The sequence below is a fragment of the Saxophila tyrrhenica genome (genome assembly GCF_035928015.1).
Source record: "Saxophila tyrrhenica strain CCFEE 5935 chromosome Unknown scaffold_3, whole genome shotgun sequence".
NCBI classification, from domain to species: Eukaryota; Fungi; Ascomycota; class Dothideomycetes; order Mycosphaerellales; family Extremaceae; genus Saxophila; species Saxophila tyrrhenica.
The window spans coordinates 584,759-605,036 of record NW_027041735.1 but is presented as its reverse complement, the minus strand read 5'-3'; the positions used below and the strand labels follow the sequence as shown (position 1 = coordinate 605,036).

The 20,278-nt window shown below is 55.3% G+C and overlaps 9 protein-coding genes across 9 annotated transcripts; 6 read left to right on the top strand and 3 right to left on the bottom strand.

Annotated features, from left to right (window-relative positions):
• Positions 1-1,026: 1,026 nt before the first annotated feature.
• LTR77_002153 (uncharacterized protein) lies at positions 1,027-2,561 on the bottom strand (the record flags this gene model as incomplete). Its single annotated transcript, XM_064799412.1, has 3 exons — positions 1,027-2,256; positions 2,306-2,452; positions 2,550-2,561. 3 exons carry the CDS (start codon positions 2,559-2,561, stop codon positions 1,027-1,029), a joined length of 1,389 nt encoding a protein of 462 aa, XP_064662167.1.
• Positions 2,562-3,010: 449 nt separating this feature from the next.
• RRP9 (pre-rRNA processing protein) lies at positions 3,011-4,816 on the top strand (the record flags this gene model as incomplete). Its single annotated transcript, XM_064799411.1, has 1 exon — positions 3,011-4,816. The coding sequence occupies one exon, from the start codon at positions 3,011-3,013 to the stop codon at positions 4,814-4,816; it is 1,806 nt and encodes a 601-aa protein (XP_064662166.1).
• Positions 4,817-5,109: 293 nt separating this feature from the next.
• LTR77_002151 (uncharacterized protein) lies at positions 5,110-5,916 on the top strand (the record flags this gene model as incomplete). The annotated part of the gene is made up of 2 exons (XM_064799410.1): positions 5,110-5,191; positions 5,234-5,916. 2 exons carry the CDS (start codon positions 5,110-5,112, stop codon positions 5,914-5,916), a joined length of 765 nt encoding a protein of 254 aa, XP_064662165.1.
• A 7-nt stretch (positions 5,917-5,923) lies between these two features.
• Positions 5,924-7,283, bottom strand: LTR77_002150 (uncharacterized protein; the record flags this gene model as incomplete). Its single annotated transcript, XM_064799409.1, has 6 exons — positions 5,924-6,230; positions 6,289-6,314; positions 6,365-6,407; positions 6,458-6,783; positions 6,837-7,153; positions 7,202-7,283. 6 exons carry the CDS (start codon positions 7,281-7,283, stop codon positions 5,924-5,926), a joined length of 1,101 nt encoding a protein of 366 aa, XP_064662164.1.
• Positions 7,284-7,943: 660 nt separating this feature from the next.
• LTR77_002149 (uncharacterized protein) lies at positions 7,944-8,825 on the top strand (the record flags this gene model as incomplete). The annotated part of the gene is made up of 1 exon (XM_064799408.1): positions 7,944-8,825. One exon carries the CDS (start codon positions 7,944-7,946, stop codon positions 8,823-8,825), a length of 882 nt encoding a protein of 293 aa, XP_064662163.1.
• A 308-nt stretch (positions 8,826-9,133) lies between these two features.
• LTR77_002148 (uncharacterized protein) lies at positions 9,134-10,021 on the top strand (the record flags this gene model as incomplete). The annotated part of the gene is made up of 2 exons (XM_064799407.1): positions 9,134-9,251; positions 9,345-10,021. The coding sequence occupies 2 exons, from the start codon at positions 9,134-9,136 to the stop codon at positions 10,019-10,021; spliced, it is 795 nt and encodes a 264-aa protein (XP_064662162.1).
• A 416-nt stretch (positions 10,022-10,437) lies between these two features.
• LTR77_002147 (uncharacterized protein) lies at positions 10,438-12,523 on the top strand (the record flags this gene model as incomplete). Its single annotated transcript, XM_064799406.1, has 5 exons — positions 10,438-10,444; positions 10,496-10,932; positions 10,982-11,186; positions 11,234-12,041; positions 12,097-12,523. The coding sequence occupies 5 exons, from the start codon at positions 10,438-10,440 to the stop codon at positions 12,521-12,523; spliced, it is 1,884 nt and encodes a 627-aa protein (XP_064662161.1).
• A 397-nt stretch (positions 12,524-12,920) lies between these two features.
• Positions 12,921-13,502, top strand: LTR77_002146 (uncharacterized protein; the record flags this gene model as incomplete). Its single annotated transcript, XM_064799405.1, has 2 exons — positions 12,921-13,125; positions 13,177-13,502. The coding sequence occupies 2 exons, from the start codon at positions 12,921-12,923 to the stop codon at positions 13,500-13,502; spliced, it is 531 nt and encodes a 176-aa protein (XP_064662160.1).
• Positions 13,503-13,667: 165 nt separating this feature from the next.
• Positions 13,668-20,045, bottom strand: LTR77_002145 (uncharacterized protein; the record flags this gene model as incomplete). Its single annotated transcript, XM_064799404.1, has 5 exons — positions 13,668-17,825; positions 17,873-17,970; positions 18,044-19,367; positions 19,425-19,701; positions 19,756-20,045. 5 exons carry the CDS (start codon positions 20,043-20,045, stop codon positions 13,668-13,670), a joined length of 6,147 nt encoding a protein of 2,048 aa, XP_064662159.1.
• Positions 20,046-20,278: the final 233 nt, after the last annotated feature.

Below are 20,278 nucleotides of genomic sequence, written 5' to 3'. Positions count from 1 at the left end.
CGTGATTGATGGGCACAGTCCAAATCCGGCTCTAATGCACAGTCACATGCAACATCGTCTAGCCCATGCACTTGCTCTCCCAATTAAGCGCTCCACAATCAGAGCTGCAGTGTCATATGCATGGTCATATGCAACAGGAGCTAGCCTCGCAACGTCCTGTCCAATGGATGTGGACGTGTGCTCCCCAGGACCGTATAGAAGGAGAGGCTGGCTGCGGGTACAGGAATGTGCTTTCGCATGCAACATGGGCTAGTCCGGATGTCGTCTGTCCAGTGATTCCGATGACCCTGCTTTGCTCTTATCCCAGGTGTCGATTCGAGGGAGGCTCGCGCAGCCTAACACAATGTCGCTCGTGCATGACCCATCTGCAGCATGAGCTAGCTGCATGTTTGCAGCATCCAATGATCGTTGATGGCCGGACCTCTAGTGATCACAGTCTGCTCGACTGGCACAAGCAGTCTGCTCGGTGCTCGTGCTGCACTGCGTATGCAGCATGCGCTAGCCAGAAAACTTGCTGCTCCAATAGCGGAAGCAACATGCGTGCACACGGCACGTGCTGCGATTCGGAACAGCATGAGGGAGCATTGGAATGTGGTTCTTCGTGGTGCTGCCCATGCAGCAGGTGTTAGCAGCGTTAAATTGTGGTCCAGCCCTTCGATACGGCGGCATTTGAGGGTTAGCCAAGTGGTTTGAATTCTGTCACGTTGGATATCGATCTGGTCGGGAGTGCGGATTCCACGAAGTATGCTGGTAAGCTGTAGGTTTCACAGCTTATGCGGCGTGGGCTAGCTGTGTTACCGCTGTGGTCAGTGCGGTTGGAGGCGACAGCAACCTGCATTGATCTGTGGTCGTTGTACAGTGAGCTGTTGCCACCGCATCTGCAACAGGAGCTGGTTGTGCTGGTAATTCGACCACTCGGGGCTTCGGGTCGTCTTTTCAATGGCCCTGCGCTGTCACACCCTACTCTTCTTGGCTTCTGCTAGATCACCGCATGGGCCTGGTCGCATCGGGCGGCACGCCTGGAGCTCAGTCTTTCTCAGACTCGACCTCCGCCCGCCTCCTATACTTCCGCTCCACCAGGACTTTCGTGACCGCTATCGCCACGATCGCGCCAGCAACCAAGGCGGCAGATATAATGAAGCTGGTCCTGTAAGTTGGCGCGAACCGAGTAAGATAGACATGCGGCGCAAGAATGCCATGCAGGGAAGAAACCGCGAATGTGATGCCAATGGCCAGACCAGCATTTGTTGTACCATCCGTTGCCCTCATTCGCTCCGGCCACAGTATGGGTAGCACGCCCATAGCGAATACTAGAGCCAGGAGTATGAGGACGTAGCGGGTGATGGGACCTTTGACAAAGACCAGAGCGATGTAGCAGACAAGGACGCATGCGTCTAGGGCTCCAGCAGCTAGCCACGGCTTCAGCTTCTTCTTTTGTATCGCTCCGGCAATGGCGAGCAGTAAACAGCCCCCGATGATAGAAGGGGGGATCGTTAATAGCTGTGAGGATGCGGAGCTTGTCAAGCCTAGGTCGTGAATGACGGTGGGAAGAGCCATAGCAACTCCATAGGCGCCGATGACTTGACAGATCCAAAGGACGGAGAATGTATACAGCGTCCAGTCTTTCAACAAAGCTTTGACTCGTGCCCAGTTCCAGGTTTGTTCTTTTGAAGAGGGCTGCGACTTCTGACGATTAGCCAGGATTGCTGCTCTTTCCGCTTCGGTGAACATGCTGGCGTCCTCTGGATAGTTCGGGAGCCAGACCAAAGTGCTGATACCGCAAAGCACAGCTGGCCCACCTTCGATCAGAAACAGCCAACGCCAGCCGGCAAGCCCGCAAATGCCGTTCATGAATGAAATGGCGTACGAGAGAATGCCACTCAGCGCACTTGCGAAGGTGATGAGCGCAACGAGTATAGCGACTCTAAGAGGCAGGCGATCCGTCGGGTAGTGGAATGAGAGGTGAAACACGATTCCTGGTAGGAAGCCAGCCTCAGCTAGACCGAGCAGAAACCGACACGCGAAGAGGCCCCCGAAGTTCTGTACTGCGCCCGTGCAAGTGGCGATGATACCCCAAGATATCATGATCCTGCCCATCCAGAGGCGAGGAGTGAATTGCTTCAGCAGCAGCGTGGATAGAGGTTCGCAAACGATAAAGGGGTAATGGAAGGCGCTCAGGACTGCCGCACACTGCACATCTGTGAGATCGCCGAGCTGGTGCTTGATGTCGATGCCAGCCTCAATGTTCATGATAGCCTAGATATGTAAGCAGTAGCACAAGAATGACTTCCACGAATGTTCATACCGCATTAACGATGTTGTGGGCCTCGAGCCTTACAATGCTCAAGACGACGAGATACCAAGCGAGCAAGCGGCGGTCGACCTTGCGGTAGGCTCGCTCGAGCGCAGCGCTGGCATCTCCGGCCTCATCAAAAGAGCCAAGACTTGAAAGCTATCTATCCTGTATGGAGGAATCTCCTTTGGACGAGGGGACGCCCATGCTTGAAGCAGTGACACAATTGGACTGTTTTTCGGAGAGGGCAACACACGGCACGAGACATTGTCCATGGAAGAGGAGGATATACGACGGAACTGTGCGGAAGAGGAGACAGACTTAGCTTTGCAAGTACGCCTACTCCATGGACGACCATTGGATCTGTACCATGAGTTGTGGGAGAGCGGCAGCCCGACCGTTGGTAGACGAGCCTCTTGGTAATGGCTCTGGAGGGTAGACACTCCCTGTGCTATCGGATGGTATGAGACGGTGAGGCCCTATCACACTGGCGCACGTGTTTTCTGTTCGTGGCTTTGAATGGGATGTCGAAGGTGTCGATGGAGATTTGAAGAGAGGAACGAAGCTCCATAATGAGGCGTGGAAGCGAGATGAACATAAGCTTTTCTCGCCGGCGGGAGTGCCACATCTGTGGCGTCGGTCGAACTCTAGTTTCTGCTCCGCTTAAATTTTGTTTGAGAGCAGCAACATGAATTTCGACAACGTCCTTAGCTGAGCATGTCGTCTTTCTTCACTCTGCCGGCATCGCAGAGAAAGCGAAAGCGAACGGAGGCGCCTTCATCAAAGCCTTCAGGTCCAGGCAGGCGGACGACGAAGACCGACGAAGAATCAATATCCGGCTCAGATGTGTCGGATGAAGATGCGCCGGCTCGAGAGGTCGGCGCTGAGGAGTCTGAGGATGAGGAGGAAGAGTTTGGAGACGAAGATCCAGCGGCAAAACGCATCCGCCTTGCAGAACAGTATCTGGCCAACACACAGCAGGAAGTGCTCGAAGATGGCGGCTTCGATGCAGCGGAGGTCGATCAAGAGAATCTCCGACGGCGCATGGGCGAGAGGCTGAAGCAGGACACCGCTGAGAGCAAAGGCAAGCTATACAAGTGGGTGGCAGAGGGCTTGGACTGGCGAGGAGCAACAACGAGAGTGCTTCGGTCGAAGGACGTGGGCAAAAGCCTGAATGGTGTTGCGATCCACGGCCAGAACATCTTCGGTGTGAGCAAGGACATGCATATCGTGAAGTGGGATCCACCAGAAGCGGCAGAAGGCGTGAAGAATCGACGTCCGAGGAAGACATGGAAAGTGATGCGACGGACTCATGGGGCCCGTAAAGGAAAACAAACTCAACACCACCACAGCGATATACTATGTGTGGCTGCTTCTGAAGACGGGAAATTCCTGGCTACAGGCGGCGCCGACAGGAAGCTGATTATCTGGGACGCCACATCGCTGAAGCCGCTCAAGGTCTTCAATCAGCATCGTGATGCGGTCACAGAGTTGGCATTTCGAAAAGGGTCCAATCAGCTATTCTCTGCCAGCAAAGATCGGACTGTAAAGATATGGTCACTCGACGAGCTTGCCTACGTGGAGACGCTTTTCGGGCATCAAGACGAGGTGGTCTCTGTGAGTGCACTGTCCCAAGAGAAGTGTGTCACTGCTGGGGCGAGAGACCGGACGGCGAGATTGTGGAAGGTTGTGGAAGAGTCGCAGCTTGTCTTCCGCGGTGGTGGCGCGCCGGGCACGCACAAAGCACTTCAGTCATTACGAAAAGCATATGAGGAAGATTCAGGTATTGAGATACAAGACGACGAAGCCTATCATGAAGGGTCAATCGACCGAGTGGCCATGGTCGACGACGACACTTTCATTACGGCATCCGACAACGGCGCAATGTCACTCTGGAACATCAACAAGAAGAAAGCTGTGTACACCTTGCCGCTCGCGCATGGTCTGGATCCGCCAGTCGCGCTCAATCAAGCCAGTGCGGAGCAGGAACCTGACGAGACGCTAGATGAGAAAGGCAGAGGAGGTAAGCAGCCTCGCTGGGTCACTGCGCTTGCGGTGGTACCTTTCAGCGATGTCGTGATCAGCGGCAGCTGGGATGGATACGTCAGGGCGTGGAAGATCAGCCAGGACAAACGACGGATCGTGCCACTAGGCGCGATAGGAGTTGCGGAAGCCGTTGATACTCTTTTGAAGCGCGAAGGTCTCAGCTCGGACTCCATCAGCAAGGACGCGCTCGATGCTATGCACAAAGGCGTAAGCGACGAGAAGCGCATCAATGGCATCGTCAACGATCTAGCAGTTGTCGAAACGGGCGACAGAGGCAAGGAGTCGTTACTGATTGCGGCAGCTGTGGGGAAGGAGCATCGTTTGGGCGGATGGAAGAATTATGAGGATGGGAAGAACTGCGTGGTGGTGTTCCAAGTGCATCGGAAAACTCTGGCCGCCGAGACAGATGAAGAACTGACTGGCGTGGGATCACTGGAGGAATCCCATGAAGACGCCGAGTTTGAGGGACTGGACTGAGGCTTCCGCATCGTCACATGTCTTGCACGCGGACAACGTCGTTTGCTGGTCCCAAACAAACAACTGGGTTTCTGTGTCAGGACCTCAGGACTTTACAGCAAGCTGTCAGAATTTGAGCCGGCAATACAGCTCGGACTCTAGACTGCTTTGCCGCAAGTGGGGCAAAAGATACCGAGCCGACGGTATGTAAAACAGATCAGGTACCTTGGTATGGACTACAAGTACTTCATTTGCTCGTGCGCCAGAAAAGAACAACGCAATTTGCAACCCGTAGCAAGTGCAAAATATCAACAATGTCTCAGCCCAAGCTCTTCCTCCACGATCATCCGGCATCGTCATATGCCCAAAAAGTCCGGATGGCTCTACGTGAGAAAGGTATACCCTTCGACATGGCTACTCCCGATGGCGTTGGATCAGGTCAGCAGATACGAGGTCTCGGCGAAGCAAACCCACGCATGGAAGTCCCGGCGCTCGAAGACGGCGACTTCAAGATCTTCGATGCACGCATCATCCTCCAATACCTCGAAGACAAATACCCAGAGCACCCTCTCTTCCCCAAAGACCCGCGATCTCGAGCAGAAACCCGCATGATCGAAGAGGTCTGCGATACCGCCTTCGAAGCAATCAACTGGGGCCAGGGTGAAATTGCCTGGTGCGAGCGCGCCACCGGCGACTTGGCCGACAAACTGAACCGAGAAGCAACCGCCCAGACGAAAGTTATCTGCGAATGGCTCACCGAGCGTCTCGGCTCGAAGCAATGGTTCAACGGGGAGAAGTTTGGCTACGCTGACATCTGCGTCGCTCCATATGTCAACCGCAGCTGCATCTACGGCAATGGGCCTGCTGAAGGGACGGCGCTGAGGGAGTGGCGGGAACGGGTGATGCAGGTGCCGAGTGTTAAGCAGACCACTGAGGAGATGCTGGCGTCTACGGAGAAGATGAAGGGCACCTTGAAGGATGTTTTCAAGGCTGGCAGTGGGCGTAGGAGGGAGTATAGGGACCATCGGCTGGAGTGGATGATCAAGAGTGGTGGATTGGAAGTTGTGGAAAAGGGGATCAAGGAGGACACGATTCGTTTCTCATGGCCGGGTGGCATATAGAGGGTGCCTAATCATAGTACTTCGCCTCGATGCCACCGAGCACTGGCTTGTTCTTGTTACCACCCTCTGAGACTTTGTCTTGGTTTCCTTTCACTCGAGCACGAACCCAGTCGCCGGCTTTGATCTCGTTGGCAGCATCGTTCTCTGAGGTGAGGCCCAGCCTTTGAAGTAACGGGCTGTCGAGTGCTTTCAACTTCAGGTCGTGGGCTGGGCGGAGGAAGTACAGCAGGCCGAGGCGGTCGATGTGGGCTTGGTCCGGGGGTGGTGCAACAACACGGTGGATACTGCTCTTGAGGTAGCCAGCTGTCCAGAATCTGCAGTCGAAAGATTAGACACTCCGTCTACGAGGCGCAGATATCGGCATCTACTTACTGGAGGACATCTGCAATATTGACGGTCTGTAACACGATCAGCCCGTGAAAACACTCTCTATTCATGGCATGCTTACGATCGACCCAGGGTACGGCTTCACCCACTTCCACGAACCGTCACTGCTATCGCATCAGCATAACAGTACAATCATACTTGTTCGTCAACTCACGGCATCCGAATCTGCAACGCCGCGACAGGCTGTCGGAACAACAACGTCAACGATCCGAAGTCCGTATGCCCTTTCGAATACAAATTCTGGTACTCAGCATTCTCTTGTGCCGAGCGATGGCGGTAGATCATGTATCGGAGATGGCAGTCAGAGACGTCATCATATTGATGTCCCTTCGTCAGGTGGTCCTCGGGAAGCTCCAAAATGATGGCGATCAGTATGAGCAGCTTCTGGACGGTGTCTTCAGCAATATGCCGTTGGAAACGCTCGATCTCGGCACGGTTGTCGTTGATGACGTCTGGCTGGCCGCGCTCAAGTTCTGGGATCTGAGCAGCTATCAGCGAGTGGCACCAGGAGAAGAGTTGGAGACCAGACTCACAAATTTGAACACATTGAACATCTCAACATTATCCCTCTTCCCAGGCAGGACTTCACTACTTCCCTTCGGTCGATAGCCGTTGTAGTTGCCATGCTCCAGATCCGCGCGATACTTGACCTTCTCCTCTGTGGGGAGGGCAAAGAACTCCTTGCCGATAGCAAACTGGTTGTCGACTTCCTCTTGCGAGAGTCCAAAGCCGGTGATGTAGAAGAAGCCGACGTTGTGGACGGCATCTTTGAGCTGCGCGGCTAGACGCTCTCTCTCTCCTGGAGCTTCGAAGTTGGAGAGGTCGAGGGTGACGAGGTCGGCCCAGTCGACTGAAGACAGTTAGCCATCTTGTGATTTGGTTGAGGGACATGCCGTACGGCTTGCTGATGTCTCCGCCACCTGCTCGTACTTGGGAAGTGGCTTGGATGGCAAGCCGGGCATGGATTGAACGGCAGCCATTGTGGAAGTTCAGTTGACTTTTGAGTTGTATGTAGCTTGAGTATGTTTGACCGCAGAAGCCAGTTGGACTGACGTTGGTTTAGAAATGCTGTCTGGTGACAACTACTCCTCAATGCGACCTCGGCCATCTCGAGTTGGGTGGTAGCAATGTCGTTAGGTACGTACCACAGCACGCAATTGTTCAAGCTGCTTGGTTGCCGACGAGCCGTATATCGAGACTTGCCCTTGAAATCTACATGTGCTTGTTCTGAGAAGCGTACAGTGCGAACTTGATCTTCACGTTGGTAGTGGAAGACATCCATATCCCAATTCGTCTGGCAGTGTAAGGTAAGACTTGTCGTTCAACGGAAATCATGATTTCAATGACTGCGACCCGCTTGGAGTTGATCGGGTCGAAGACTCAGTTTGACAGAGACATTTCAAGATGTCTTCATTGTCTTAGTCTCAAATATATCAACAGAATCTGGTAAGACTGTTCTGTGACACAGATCCTTTGTCTCGGCTGTAAACAATGAGCACTCAATTGTCCCTGAAACCCTCTCACCTGACCTCTCTCATCACTGTCCATGGTGAATACTGTATGAATATAAGCATGATGAATATCGGAATTTCTTCTCGTCAACACACCTCGATCAAACCAAAGCGATCTCAACCACCGCGATGTCAACACGTACCACCTTCCTCGCCACCGGCCTGACCCCAACAAAGACTCCATTGCCAGAAGACGTATCCGACTGCCCTATCTGCGCCTCGCCATACACCGAGCCCGTCATGCTTCCCTGCAAACACATCTTCGACCGACCCTGCGTAGAACATTGGCTCACAACCCATGGGCGTAACATCTGCCCCATGTGCAAATGCATCCTCTTCACCCTACCAGCCAACGAAGACCTGACGTTCGGCCGCGAGCGTCGCCAGCAAGTCAGCGAGGCCCTCCACAACTCTGGGCTATCTCAGCGTGATGTGTTGAGCACCATCGACAAGTTCGGCTGCCCTCCGCCGTCGATTCCTTCACCGCAGCGTGCCGTGGCGGCGGCGAGCAACTTTCTGTCTGGAGACACGGCTGAACACGGTGTGCCTCCCTCAAGCCTCGGGATCGTTCGGGCAGAAGTGCTCCTCCCTAGAATGATGGCCGTCGGAAACTTGATCCCGGCCCTCGCGGCGGTCCAGGAGAGGCAGTACGATCAGCAAGATACTCTCGATTGGGGCCTTGTCATGGTGTATCTTGGGAAGACTCTGCAATCACTGGACGGAAAGAAAGTCAACGCTTCTGGGTTCGCCGCCAAGCTGAGGAAGGAGGTCGAGAAGCGATTAGGGGGCTGCTATAGCGATGCCGACTGCATTTCTTTTCTGTTCCGGAGCGCTGACCCCTCAGTGCGCAACCGCTGCTTTGAAGATCTCCAGAGTGTTTTGGACTGGATGGCTTACCATTGCTATTGTAAACACTTGATGGAAGAACAGGAAGCTGCAGCACGTCACGCGGCGAGGCCGGGGATGGTGAAAGGGTTAAGAAGCGTTTGGCGAACGTTGAGCAGAAGATGAGCAGTTGGTGTGATGTGTTGTAGCGGTATTGAAGACGCCGGTACCGCCGTTGTTGGCCGTCCATGATGAAATTGTTGTGAGTATCGTTGTCGCTGGCTCGACGAACAATGTACAGGAGATTAAAGGAACTGTAGCCATGTTTAGCACCAAGTCCTTTGTTCTTCTTCCTTCCTTCCATTATGCCATTATTTCCGTCTTCGCCTTTTCCCCTGTGATTATTCTCATTGAGTCCACAATTCTTGTCGCGACATACGAGACTGACGGTAAGAAGCAGCCCACAATACCTTAGACCCTTGCGACTCGAGAAGATGCCGAGTCGAATCCAGGCAATCATCGCGTTGAGCGCGATCACGCAGCTGCCAGAGAATGCGGATGAAGACTGTCCAATCTGTGCAGAAGAGTACGAAGATGCAGTCCAATTACCATGTAAGCACTGCTTCTGCCGAAAATGTATTTGCCATTGGCTGAGTATGCGTGGCAGAAATACCTGCCCTTCATGTCGTGAGACATTATTCACAGCCAACGACGACGATCGAGGGCCGACAGGAGACGAGCGGATTCAGCTGGTGGCGCGGGCGTTCCAGCATTCGGGCCTGAGTGGTGACCAGTACGATGAGTATAGCGATGATCTTGCGTTCGAGGTCACCACTATCCAGAGAGCGGCAGGGGTTGCTTACACCTATCTCGCAGCAGATGCTCATCCACCTCCGACTAGAGACGTGCTGATTCATATGGGTCTCCTGGGACCGCACATCATTGCGATGGCTAACCTGTTGAAGGGATACGCTCGAGCCGCCGGATGGCCGTATAGCGGGTTCCAGAACCGGGACTGGAAGCTCATCGTTCAACGCCTCATCGAACTGCTCTTCCACGCGGATGGCCAGACCAGAAGCGGAGAGGATGTTGTACGCATGGCAAGGGAGTACAGGGGCCGTATCCGGGAGAGCCTGTCCCAGGATCTAATCGACATTCACTCTGGTAGATTCTTCGAGGCCAATGCCCGAATGGACTCGCCGTGTGGTGACTTGGATGTCCTGCTGGAGTATGTCGTGGCGCGGTGTGCTAACGACTTCCAGGACCGTCGGCAGCAATGGGAGGACCTTGCGCAGGACCAGCAGGAGGCGTTGCAGCAGGAGAGTGGTGCCGTCGGATATGGCATGAGATGGCTGGGCCAGGCCTTCTTTGGCGGCGTATGATGGAGTGGTGAGTATCCATTCCAGAAGGCTTTCAGGCGAATAGGTTGTATCATGGGCTTTTTCTCATCGTTTTCGGAGCACTCCTCTGAGAGGATTGTTCTTGTCAATCCAACAATGTCGTGAGGCTTTATGAGCCGTCATCTGCTAGCACTACTTTTTCCAACTCTCGTCCGCTTCTTCAGAGGGTCACCCCCTTGTGGCGAGGAGAAACGCACTCCGCGTTTTCACCTCCGCGATCGTTCTCGTTCTCCCCACGGGCCCACTCGCATCTCAGCCGAGGCAAAACATCTAGAACATTGGGCTGACGGCCGAGCTATATACCTACCAAGCCAAAGGATGGTCATTCGTTGTACCGCTCAGAGCAGTCTTATAGGAGCATCTATCGTTATACTTGGCTAGACACTCCACACGAAGCCATGGCTCGTAAGTCCCCTACCCGACACAGAGCACAGTCCCTACTAACCACAATCACAGTGGCCACAGCAGCAATAGCTGGCACCGCGGCAGCAGCAGCATACCTCGATGCCAAATTCCACCTCTGCCACGATGTATCCATGGGAGCCCTCTCAAACAGCACAGTCATCGCCCAGCAATACGTTATCGACAAGGAGAAGCAGGGTAAACTGCTACTCTACTACTTCCTGGAAGACCACGCCAGAAACCAACCCAACCATCTATTCCTGGAGTACGAAGGTCGATCATGGACGTATGGACAGTTCTTCCAGGACCTGCAGAAGGTTGGAAACTGGTTGATGGACGAGCTCGAAATCCAACCGGGCGAGATGATTGCTTTGGACGGGCCGAATAGCGCTGAGTACCTTCTGCTGTGGTTTGCGCTGGAAGGGATTGGCGCTGGGGTGTCGTATGTGAATTCGAATCTGACGGGGCAGCCTTTGATTCATTCTGCGAAGGTGGGTTTGCCTAAACTACTCTTCCACGTCTCATTCCTGACTGGGGCAGCTCTGCGGTACTCGCATCCTGCTCGCCGAGCGAGGAATCGAGAACTTGGTAGGGCCGCATGTGGCGGAGTTGGAACAAGATGGAATCAAGACAGTCTACTACGACCAAGCGCTATTGGAGTCGCTTCATGACACCACGCCAATACCCAACTCACGAAGGGCCGGTGTGACACCACAGGATGTGCGGACGTTGATCTATACTTCTGGTATGTTCCCATCAATGGCCCTGCCATCCACAGCTAACGGGCCGTAGGCACAACCGGTCTCCCCAAAGGCGTCATGGTTATGACGGGCCGCTGGATCAACACGGCTAGAGGTATGGGCGAATACCTCAGACTGTCCCCCAAAGACAAATTCTACACATGCCTCCCGCTCTACCATGGCGCCGCTCAAGGCTTATGCACGCTACCTGTCATATACGCCGGCGCATCAATGACTCTTGGTCGAAAGTTCTCCCACAAGACATTCTGGCCTGAAGTTCACAAAAGCGGTGCGAACCGCTTACAGTACGTTGGCGAGCTGTGTCGATACCTTGTCAACGCCCCGGTACATCCGCTGGAACGGAGCCATCGACTGGAGGAGGCGTGGGGGAATGGTATGAGGCCTGACGTGTGGGAGGTCTTCCGCCAGCGTTTCAACATCCCGGTCATCCACGAGCTGTACGCCGCGACTGATGGTATGGGCTCCACCTTTACTTGGAACCGGGGAGAGTTCTCGAGGAATACCATCGGTGTACGTGGACTGCTTTGGCATTTGCAGAACGGGAAGGTCGAGGTCAGAGGTAAAATAGATCCTGACACGGAGGACATTGTGAGAGGAGCGGACGGATGGGTGGTAAGAGCTGGGGTGGATGAGCCTGGGGAGGTTCTGCATAGGATTCCAGAGGAGATGAAGAGTTCAGCCTTCCGAGGCTACTTCGACAACGAACAGGCTTCAGAGAAGCGCTGGATGCGTGGTGCTTTCGAACCCAACGATCTCTGGTTTCGCAGCGGCGATGTGATGCGAGAAGACGCGGATGGCAGGGTTTTCTTCGTTGACCGGCTGGGAGATACGTTCAGATGGTGGGTTCATCGATCACTCCTCTGGCCTGCATTTGTGCTAATGCCCGATGCACAGGAAATCCGAAAACGTGTCAACCAACGAAGTCTCGGACGTTATGGGAGGCTTCGCCCAGATAGCAGAGTGCAACGTCTATGGCGTCCAGATACCACACGCAGACGGCCGCTGTGGCTGCGCGATGATCGTCCCTCAACCTCCAACCACACCCGAGACCCTTGACTTCGCAGCACTGGCTCAACATGTAACGACGAAGCTGCCCAGATACGCCGTTCCCATCTTCATCCGGATCGCGCCTCAACTGTCGTACACCGGGACGTTCAAGATCCAGAAGGGACAGGCGAAGAGGGAAGGCGTCGATCCAGATCTGATTGAGCAGACTGGGAGTAAAGACCGGGTTTACTGGCTGCCTCCTGGGGGGTCGGCGTATGTTCCTTTTGGGCGGGAGGAGTGGGCTCAATTGAAGGAGGGGAAGATAAAGCTCTAGAGAGGTATCATCTCAGCAGAATGTTGGTGTCATCGATGAAAATTATCGTCTGTACTCTAGAGGACGAAGGTAGTAGTCGATGCAGTGAAGCGTCAAGACCGCCCAGATCGTCCCGTGTGCGCAGAGACGGCTGGAACGAGGCTAGCTGAGCCGCCGAAAGCGGTAAGGTGAACCCAAGCGTGGCCAGAACGCGTGGAGCTCGCGAGGATCGCATGCAAGGGAGCGAGGAAGGTGTGGGGGAGAGACATGTTATAGACTTCATCCGCAACCCCATCGCGTCGCACCTTGACTCTTCTTCTGCTGCATCGCGAACCCGACCTGACACTCGACGGACTCTGTATAATACTCTGGCACCTCGCGACTCTATTGTTCACCTTACGATCACCGTAATCCCACCATGTACACCTACATCGCCGCCCTTGCGCTCCTCGCCAGCAGCGTCCTCGCACAGAACCCAGGCATCCCCACTTGCGCCTTTGACTGCGTGACAGGATACGGCGGCTGCGGGCAATTCGACTACCAATGCATCTGTAGCAACCAGGACTACATAGCGCAGATGGCCTGTTGCGTGTCCAAGAATTGCGACAAGGCCGATCAGGACTGTTCGTGACAACGTTGTGTCTCCAATGGATGTCGTACTGATGGTGTATCAGCAACACTCGAGTTCGCCAACGCTCTATGCGCCGGCCAAGACGTCAACAATCTTCCTCAGACCGCTACCTGTGCCTCGACAGCCTCCTCGGCTTCATCGACCTCAGGATCGACGGCGTCGACATCGACGGCTTCTAACACTGGCTCTACTGTAGCTGGCGGCACGACGAACGCTCCGGCCCCAGTACGAACGATCGATGCAGCTGATGATTCGGCGTCGTCGACCTCTGCAGCAGCTGCAAGTTCGTCTTCAGGAGCAGCAGCGAGGCATAATGTCGAAGGTGTGGGCATCGGGATGGTCGTGGCAGGCTTGGTGGCAGCATTGTAAGAGTCCGCCAGAATAAGGACATGATGAATCGCGATTGATGTGGTCAGTTATGATGGATGGATACCCAGTTCAGCGTATTGTTAATGCAAGCCAAAGACGACTCCTACTCGACTCCAAGCGCCAAGCATGCAAGTTGATGCCTCGTCCAGCCGTGAAAAGGACTCTTTAAACCTCCCTGACCGTGTCCTCTTCGGCCACAATAGCCGCCTCGAATGAAGTGATCTGTTCGATGAACTGGACCACGACCGCGCCGACAAGCTTGACTTGCGGCATGCGCATCATCGTTCCGTGGTCTGCAGATTCGTCAGCATGAGCTTCAATCAACACACTTGGGCGAATCGACGTACTGCCTTCCACCGTGTGAACGATCACCCTGTCCTCCCCTCCGACAAATTTCTCCCACCCGTTACTTCCAAAGTCCTGGCGCTCGCCGCAGAACCAGGTAGCCAACTCGGCCTCATACTCCTCGAACGTCAGCTCCCTCGACGGTCGGCCCTCTCCAATCGGACCCATCGCCGCGCGTCCGTAGCCACCGGTACCCTCGCCTCCCTTCGCCCAGATCAAGTGAGTTCGAACAGGGCTGTTCGTGAGAGGGAATGGGCGTGGATCGTAGCGGACAAGCGCCCGCGCGGACGCGATCATGTGCGTTTTCATTTCCTCCGAGAGTCCAGTTGCGTTGGTAGGCACAGCGATGATATCCAGAGCAGCAGGTACCGGCTGCGGAACCCGGCTGTCGATGATCAGCAGACCAGCGATCCTCTCGCCGTGGTTCTCGGCCAGCTGGCGTGCGATTTCGTAGGCATAGACGCCACCGGCAGAGTATCCTCCAAGGAGGTAGGGGCCTTTGGGACGAGCGCGGCGTATTGCGAGGATCCAGGTTGCGGCCATGTGCTCGACGTTGAGCGAGTGCTGCTCCGGACAGTTGACAAAGGGTGACTCCAGAGCGTACAAGGCTCGCTGTCCCGGGAACTGAGGGATGTTGATGTAAGGTGCTGCAAGCCCAATGCCGGCCGTGGCAAGGAAGAGCGGCGTGAGGGTCGAAGAAGGGTCGCCGTGAATCAGCAGCGCGTTCGCTTCTGGTGTTGGCGTCTTGAGCGAGTGGGCGGGCTTCTGTAGTTGCATTTGGGCAGCTTTGGGTGGTGTCTCGCTGATCGGCGTAAGTGGTGTTTGGGGTGAGACGGCCTCGGATGGGGTGGAGAGTTTCGTTCTGCTGTGAATGCTCTCCTCGCCTTCGGAGTCGGTGTCCTCTCCCAACGCCTTGCGCACGCGATCGGCAGTGCTGTGCTCTGCAAGGAAGGCCATTGGAATATCTCGCCCGGACTGTCTCTTGAATTGTGCAATGATCTTCAGACTTGCCAGGGAGTGAAGTCCAACGGAGGCGAACTCGCAATCTGGTGTCAGACTTGCCGGTGGAAGGCCGAGCTCGTCAGCAAGCAGACGGAGGAGAAGCTCGCTGTGAGATTCTGATGGTGCCGATGGAGGCTGGTGTGACTGTGGCAACGATGCCGTTGCGGCGGTCTTCTGTGCGACTGCCTGCGGGACCATTGGATGGGAAGCCACCTCGGGTACTACCTCGTCGCCCATGAGAAGCGAGAAGACATCGCGAGGCATCTTCTGAAAGCGGATGTCGGTGCAAGTAGCAGAGACTTCGCCGCTGACAGGATCGAAGACGAAGACGTCGCAAATGAAGACGTCGTTGCTGCCATGTGGTTCGCGAACACTGGCATACACCGTCCGTTCGGTGCTCTCAGTCGGTAGCTGGTCAAAGATCTGGAAGTCTCCAATGTGGTTCGCGAGGTACATATCGTCGTCGGTTTTGTTCAAGTTCGAGTTGAGCAGAAAACCAGCCAGGTGGACCAGTGCATCCAGGATGAATGGGCTGTATTTGAAGCTGCCTGGTTTTTCTGGCCCAGATCGACCCAGCAGGATGGTGGCAGTTGCATCATCAAAGCTCTCAGCTATCTGTGCGTTGCACAGCGACTGATACGGCCTGGAGTAGCGGACCACGTCGTTGAACAGGCGGTAGAAGAGCGGCGTCGCCATACGATGGGAGCTTGGTGATTGTTGAAGGGCACTCAGCCTCGATTCCAACAGCCGGCGCATCAAAGCCCATTCTTGATTCGGCCCTGGTTCTCCCGGCAAAGCCACCGCACAGGTAGAATGAACAGTAGCAGCAGGCCTGGTTTCAGAGAGGACTTCAATGGTCACCTTGCGCTCTGTCTCGTGCAGTGTAGCTTTGATGACAATGTCGTTGGATGATCCCTCATCGCAAGCCACAAGCGCCTGGGTTATGCGGAGGTTCATCAGTCTCAACGCATGGTGATTCGCAGTCATACCGCACTTTTCGAAGGTGACCTTCGCCGCCGTCATCGCCATATCCATGAAGACACTGGCAGGGCAGATGGTGACGCCATTGACCGAGTGTCCGTGTATCGCCTCACGAAGACCAGGCTCCATTATGTCTGATGCAAAGGTCGCCAACGATTTGCCGGGCTGCCGATCGAATGATACAAGCTTCTGCACGGATGATGAGATGAAGGCCGTCCCTTGTAACTCTGGAGCCACAGTCCTACTCAGAGGCTGCGGCTGATATGGCACCCAGTAGTTGGTGAGGTCGAATGCGTAATTCGGCAGGTCCACGAGCTGACAACTGGCCAGATAGTCTTTGTGGAACTCGGTCCATTGCACGTCGATACCAGCACAGAAGGCTCTGGCGAGACATGTTGATATGCACTGCCAGTCGTCTGTTCCCTTCTCCAGGCTGCTGTGGCATGATGGGGAGGCGGACAACATGTTCGGCGGAACAAGGCCGACACAAACAGGGTGGGGACCAATCTCGATGACGAGAGAGTCGTTGGAGATGTAACCTTCGAGCTCGCAGGAGGACACTGCAGCCGTGAAGTTGACTCGCTCCCGAGTCTGTCGACGAAGGTATGCAGCGTTGAAGATCCCAGCGTCTTCCACAATCTGTCCGGTGAGCGTTGAAGCTACCTTGATTGTCGGGGTCCCGTAGTGTACAGAGGCGGCCTCCTTCTCGAATGTGTCGAGCAGGGTCTCTAGCTGCCGGGAGTGGAAGCCGTAGTCGATGTCCAAAAGCTTTGCGAGTACGCCCTTCCGTTTGAGCGTGGCAGCCAGCGCTCGTAGTTCACCAAGCTCTCCACTCAGGACGGTCATGGATGGTGCGTTCTGGCAAGCAATCTCAGAGGTCCATCGGCCCGGCCCCAACAGCTCTTGCGCGTCATCCAGCGACAGCCCTGTTGCCAGCATGCCGTGTGTTTTGGCAGTGCATGACTGCTCGATCAACTCTGCGCGCGTGTGCACGAGTTTCAAGCAGCTGGACACTGAAAGCACTCCAGCAACGCAAAGAGCAGCGTACTCGCCAAGACTGTGTCCAAGCACCAACTGCGGTTCGACACCAAGGCCGATCCAGTACCGGGCCAGTGCAATCTCCAAGGCGACGATAGCCAAATGCTGTTGCGCCGCCGTGGACGACGCGACAGGCTGCCAGCCGTCAATGAGGCCCATGAAGGTCGCAAGTCCCTGCACGTTACAGAGCGCCTGATATGAGTCCAGAGTGTTCCTGAAGTGGGGGCTTGTCTTGTACAAGGTTGATGCCATTCCAGTATAGAGCGAGCTTTGGCCAGTGAAGGCGAATACAAGCGGTGTCGTTTTGCTTTTTGAGCGACCCCTGTCGGCTTTGAGGTCTGTTGAAGCCAGCTTGGCGGCCAGTGTATCCACAGAGTCGACCACGTATGCCTCCCGGTGCGTCTCGTGCAGCCTCCTGGCGGTCGTAGTGTAAGCAACGTCGTTCAGACGAACGTCACGAGTGCGAAGTAGGTGTTCACGCAAGAGAGCCTTGTTTCGCAGCAGCGCTGTCCGAGTACGGCCAGAGATGGCCACGACATGATGCTCTCGTGGATCGGCGGCTTTGGGTCCTTGGAACGGTGCATCTTCCATGAGGATGCTCGTGTTGCCCCCAGCGGCGTCGAACCCATTGATCAATAATCTGCGTTTCACTGACTCGCCGCCGTCCCAAGCACAGAATGGTGTCGCTCGATCAGCGATTGCGACTTTTGCTGACTGCAGAGAGGGGAAATGCCGGTTCATGGTAAGGGGCCCGGGTTGAGGAGGGATGGTATCGTGCCGAAGCATGAGAATCGTCTTTATGAGGGCCACAACGCCAGCCGCTGACTCGCTGTGGCCGACCGCTGCCTTGACAGCACCGACGTGTAGTGGGTTGTTAGCTGCGCGCTGGTGCGCAAAGACCCTTAGCACGCTGGCCATCTCTGTAGTGTCGCCAGCTTGGGTGCCAGTACCATGCATCTGCGGGCTGTTAGTCGGTGGATGAGAACGAGTGACCAGTGACAAACCTCAACATAGTTGACCTCGTTCGCATCAATCTGTGATTGACGCAGCATCTGGCGGAACAGATCTTCCTGTGCAACTGCGCTGGGATAGGTGATGGAGCCTGCAGGAAAGTAGTCAGCATAAGCCAAAAAGACGAGAGGTTGAGCTTGTCGTTGCGAAGTCGGATGACTGACCGTTGCTGCCGTTGCTGTTACGTGCCGTGCTCCTGATGACAGACAGCACCTTGTCGTTGTCCCTGAGTGCTTCGTCGAGGCGCTTCAGTATCACCACGCCCACGGCCTCGCCACGGCAATACCCATCCGCGTTGTCAGAGAACGTTTTGCAGCCTCCAGTGGGTGACAGGAAGCCGCCGTTGTCAAGTCCTGCGAACATCTCAGGCACAACACACAGAGACCCGCCACCGACCACACTGAGGTCGCATTCTCGCCGAAGAAGAGCATTGCAAGCAAGATGAACGCTCGTCGAGCTGGCTGAACAGGCAGTGTCGATGCTGTAGTGGGACCCAGTCCAGTTGAAAAAATGGTTCAGGCGGCCAGGCGCGAACGCCCGATTGCCGCCGGCAATATAATGGGTGCCTACTCCTTGCTGGTCGTTGATGGTATTCCAGTCGTTCGTTGTTTGGCCAAAGAAGGACGAGACGCGTGAGGTGGACGCTTTAGAATAGCCTGACTGTTGGAGCGCCTCGTACGTCGACATCAGAAGCATGCGCTGCAGCGGATCCATCTGCATTGCTTCTTTGGGCGAGACGTTGAAGAAGAGGTTGTCGAAGAGTCCTGGATCTTTCAGGAAACAGCCATATCGTGTTCGCATGGCATTCCTGCCTTCCCCTGCGGCATCGTAGAACTCCTTAACATCGAATCGGTTAGGAGGGATCTCCTCATGCATATCCAGTCCAGAGACGAGGAGGGACCAGAATTCTTGCAGGCCATTGGCACCCGGGAAACGGCCGCTCATTCCCACAACTGCAATGAGGTCAGAAGTGGTATCGTCGGACGGTGGGAGGTTTGATGTCTTCGTTGGCTCGTCGAGGACTTTGAACTCCCGCTCAGTTGCTCTTAGGATTGTGCTGATTGAAGAAAGTGATGTTGGGGGGCCAATGGCGTGCAGCTTCAGTTCGCTGCCGCCGTTCATAAGTGTCCCAAGTGACCGGGTCGCGTCTTCCAGCTGGAGAGGCGAGTTCCCAATGTCGGCGATGACCGCTCCCAAGCTGTCACGGAGTGGCCCTGAGGGGAAGAACTCGCCGGCAGTGGTTGGAAAGATAAGATCGTCTTGTACAGAGGTGTCCAGGAGTTTGCTAGAGCCCATGATCGTGTCAAGAGGTAATGAGGGCCAGTCCGAAGCATGAACAGCACTGCCGGCCTCCGCTACATGGATTTGCTGGAGGTGTTCCGTCCCCGGACTCGAGCGGAGCATCTCGGTCGTGGAGGGCACTGCGAAGACCGTTGCCCAAGCGTTCGTGACCACACCTGGATAAGCATGAGCCAACTTGGGCAGATTCTATGAGCGAGGTAGTGGTCAGTGGCTGCCGTGCTGTCGAGAAGTGAGAATGCTGACCTCATTCACCGAATCTAGGCACCGCCGTAGCTCGTCAGGCCCGACCCCAACGAAGGTCGTTGCCCATGGACCATCAGACTCTTCTATGCTCGTCGACCTTCGAGAGGATGCAACGCCCAGACGGAAGGCGACGGCCACAATCTCAACCCCGAGGCGTAACACATCACTGATGTTAGTCGACGCGGCTCCTACCGTGGCTGCTAGGAGTCCAATGCAGACCCCGAAGTGGCGCACATCTCCATTGTTGCTGAGCAAAGCGGTGTCGTCTTCAGCTTGTCTGTGAAACGTAAGCATGTGGATGGCGATGATGCGCGACAGAGGCTCAGCTCACATCAGGAAGTCACCGACTTGCACCGCAGTGGTCAGGGCAAAGCTGACGGCCTCAAAGTTGTGCTTGCGGCCAGCATAATGCTCCGCGAGTTCGAGAAGGTCGCTAAAGGCTCCGATTCTGCATCTCTCCCGGGCCTCAAGTGCGGCTAACTGGCGTTGAAGGGCATCGGCGGCCTGTTGCAAGAAAGTATGAACGAGTGGCCGCGTCCTTGCCGCCTGGTATAGCTTCTTGACAGGCTGGACCTTGTCTCCCAGGTGGTCGCCGTAGACAAGGAGACGCGTTTGGGACATTGCTGGAAGAAGACCGCGTCAAAGCATGTGGTGTGAGGAGGAAGTGACCGCCCGCAAGTGTGTTTTCTTATAACGAGAGAGATGAAACGACCACCTACCTGCGTCACGGAGAACATCGCCGCGTGCAGACGGAGGAACGAGGTACTGTACACTCCTGGTGTCGCCATAGGAGCCTCTGCTGGCCCTGTAGGATCCATCTCCATGCCTCATCCTGTTCCGTCGGGGCGTGTGCT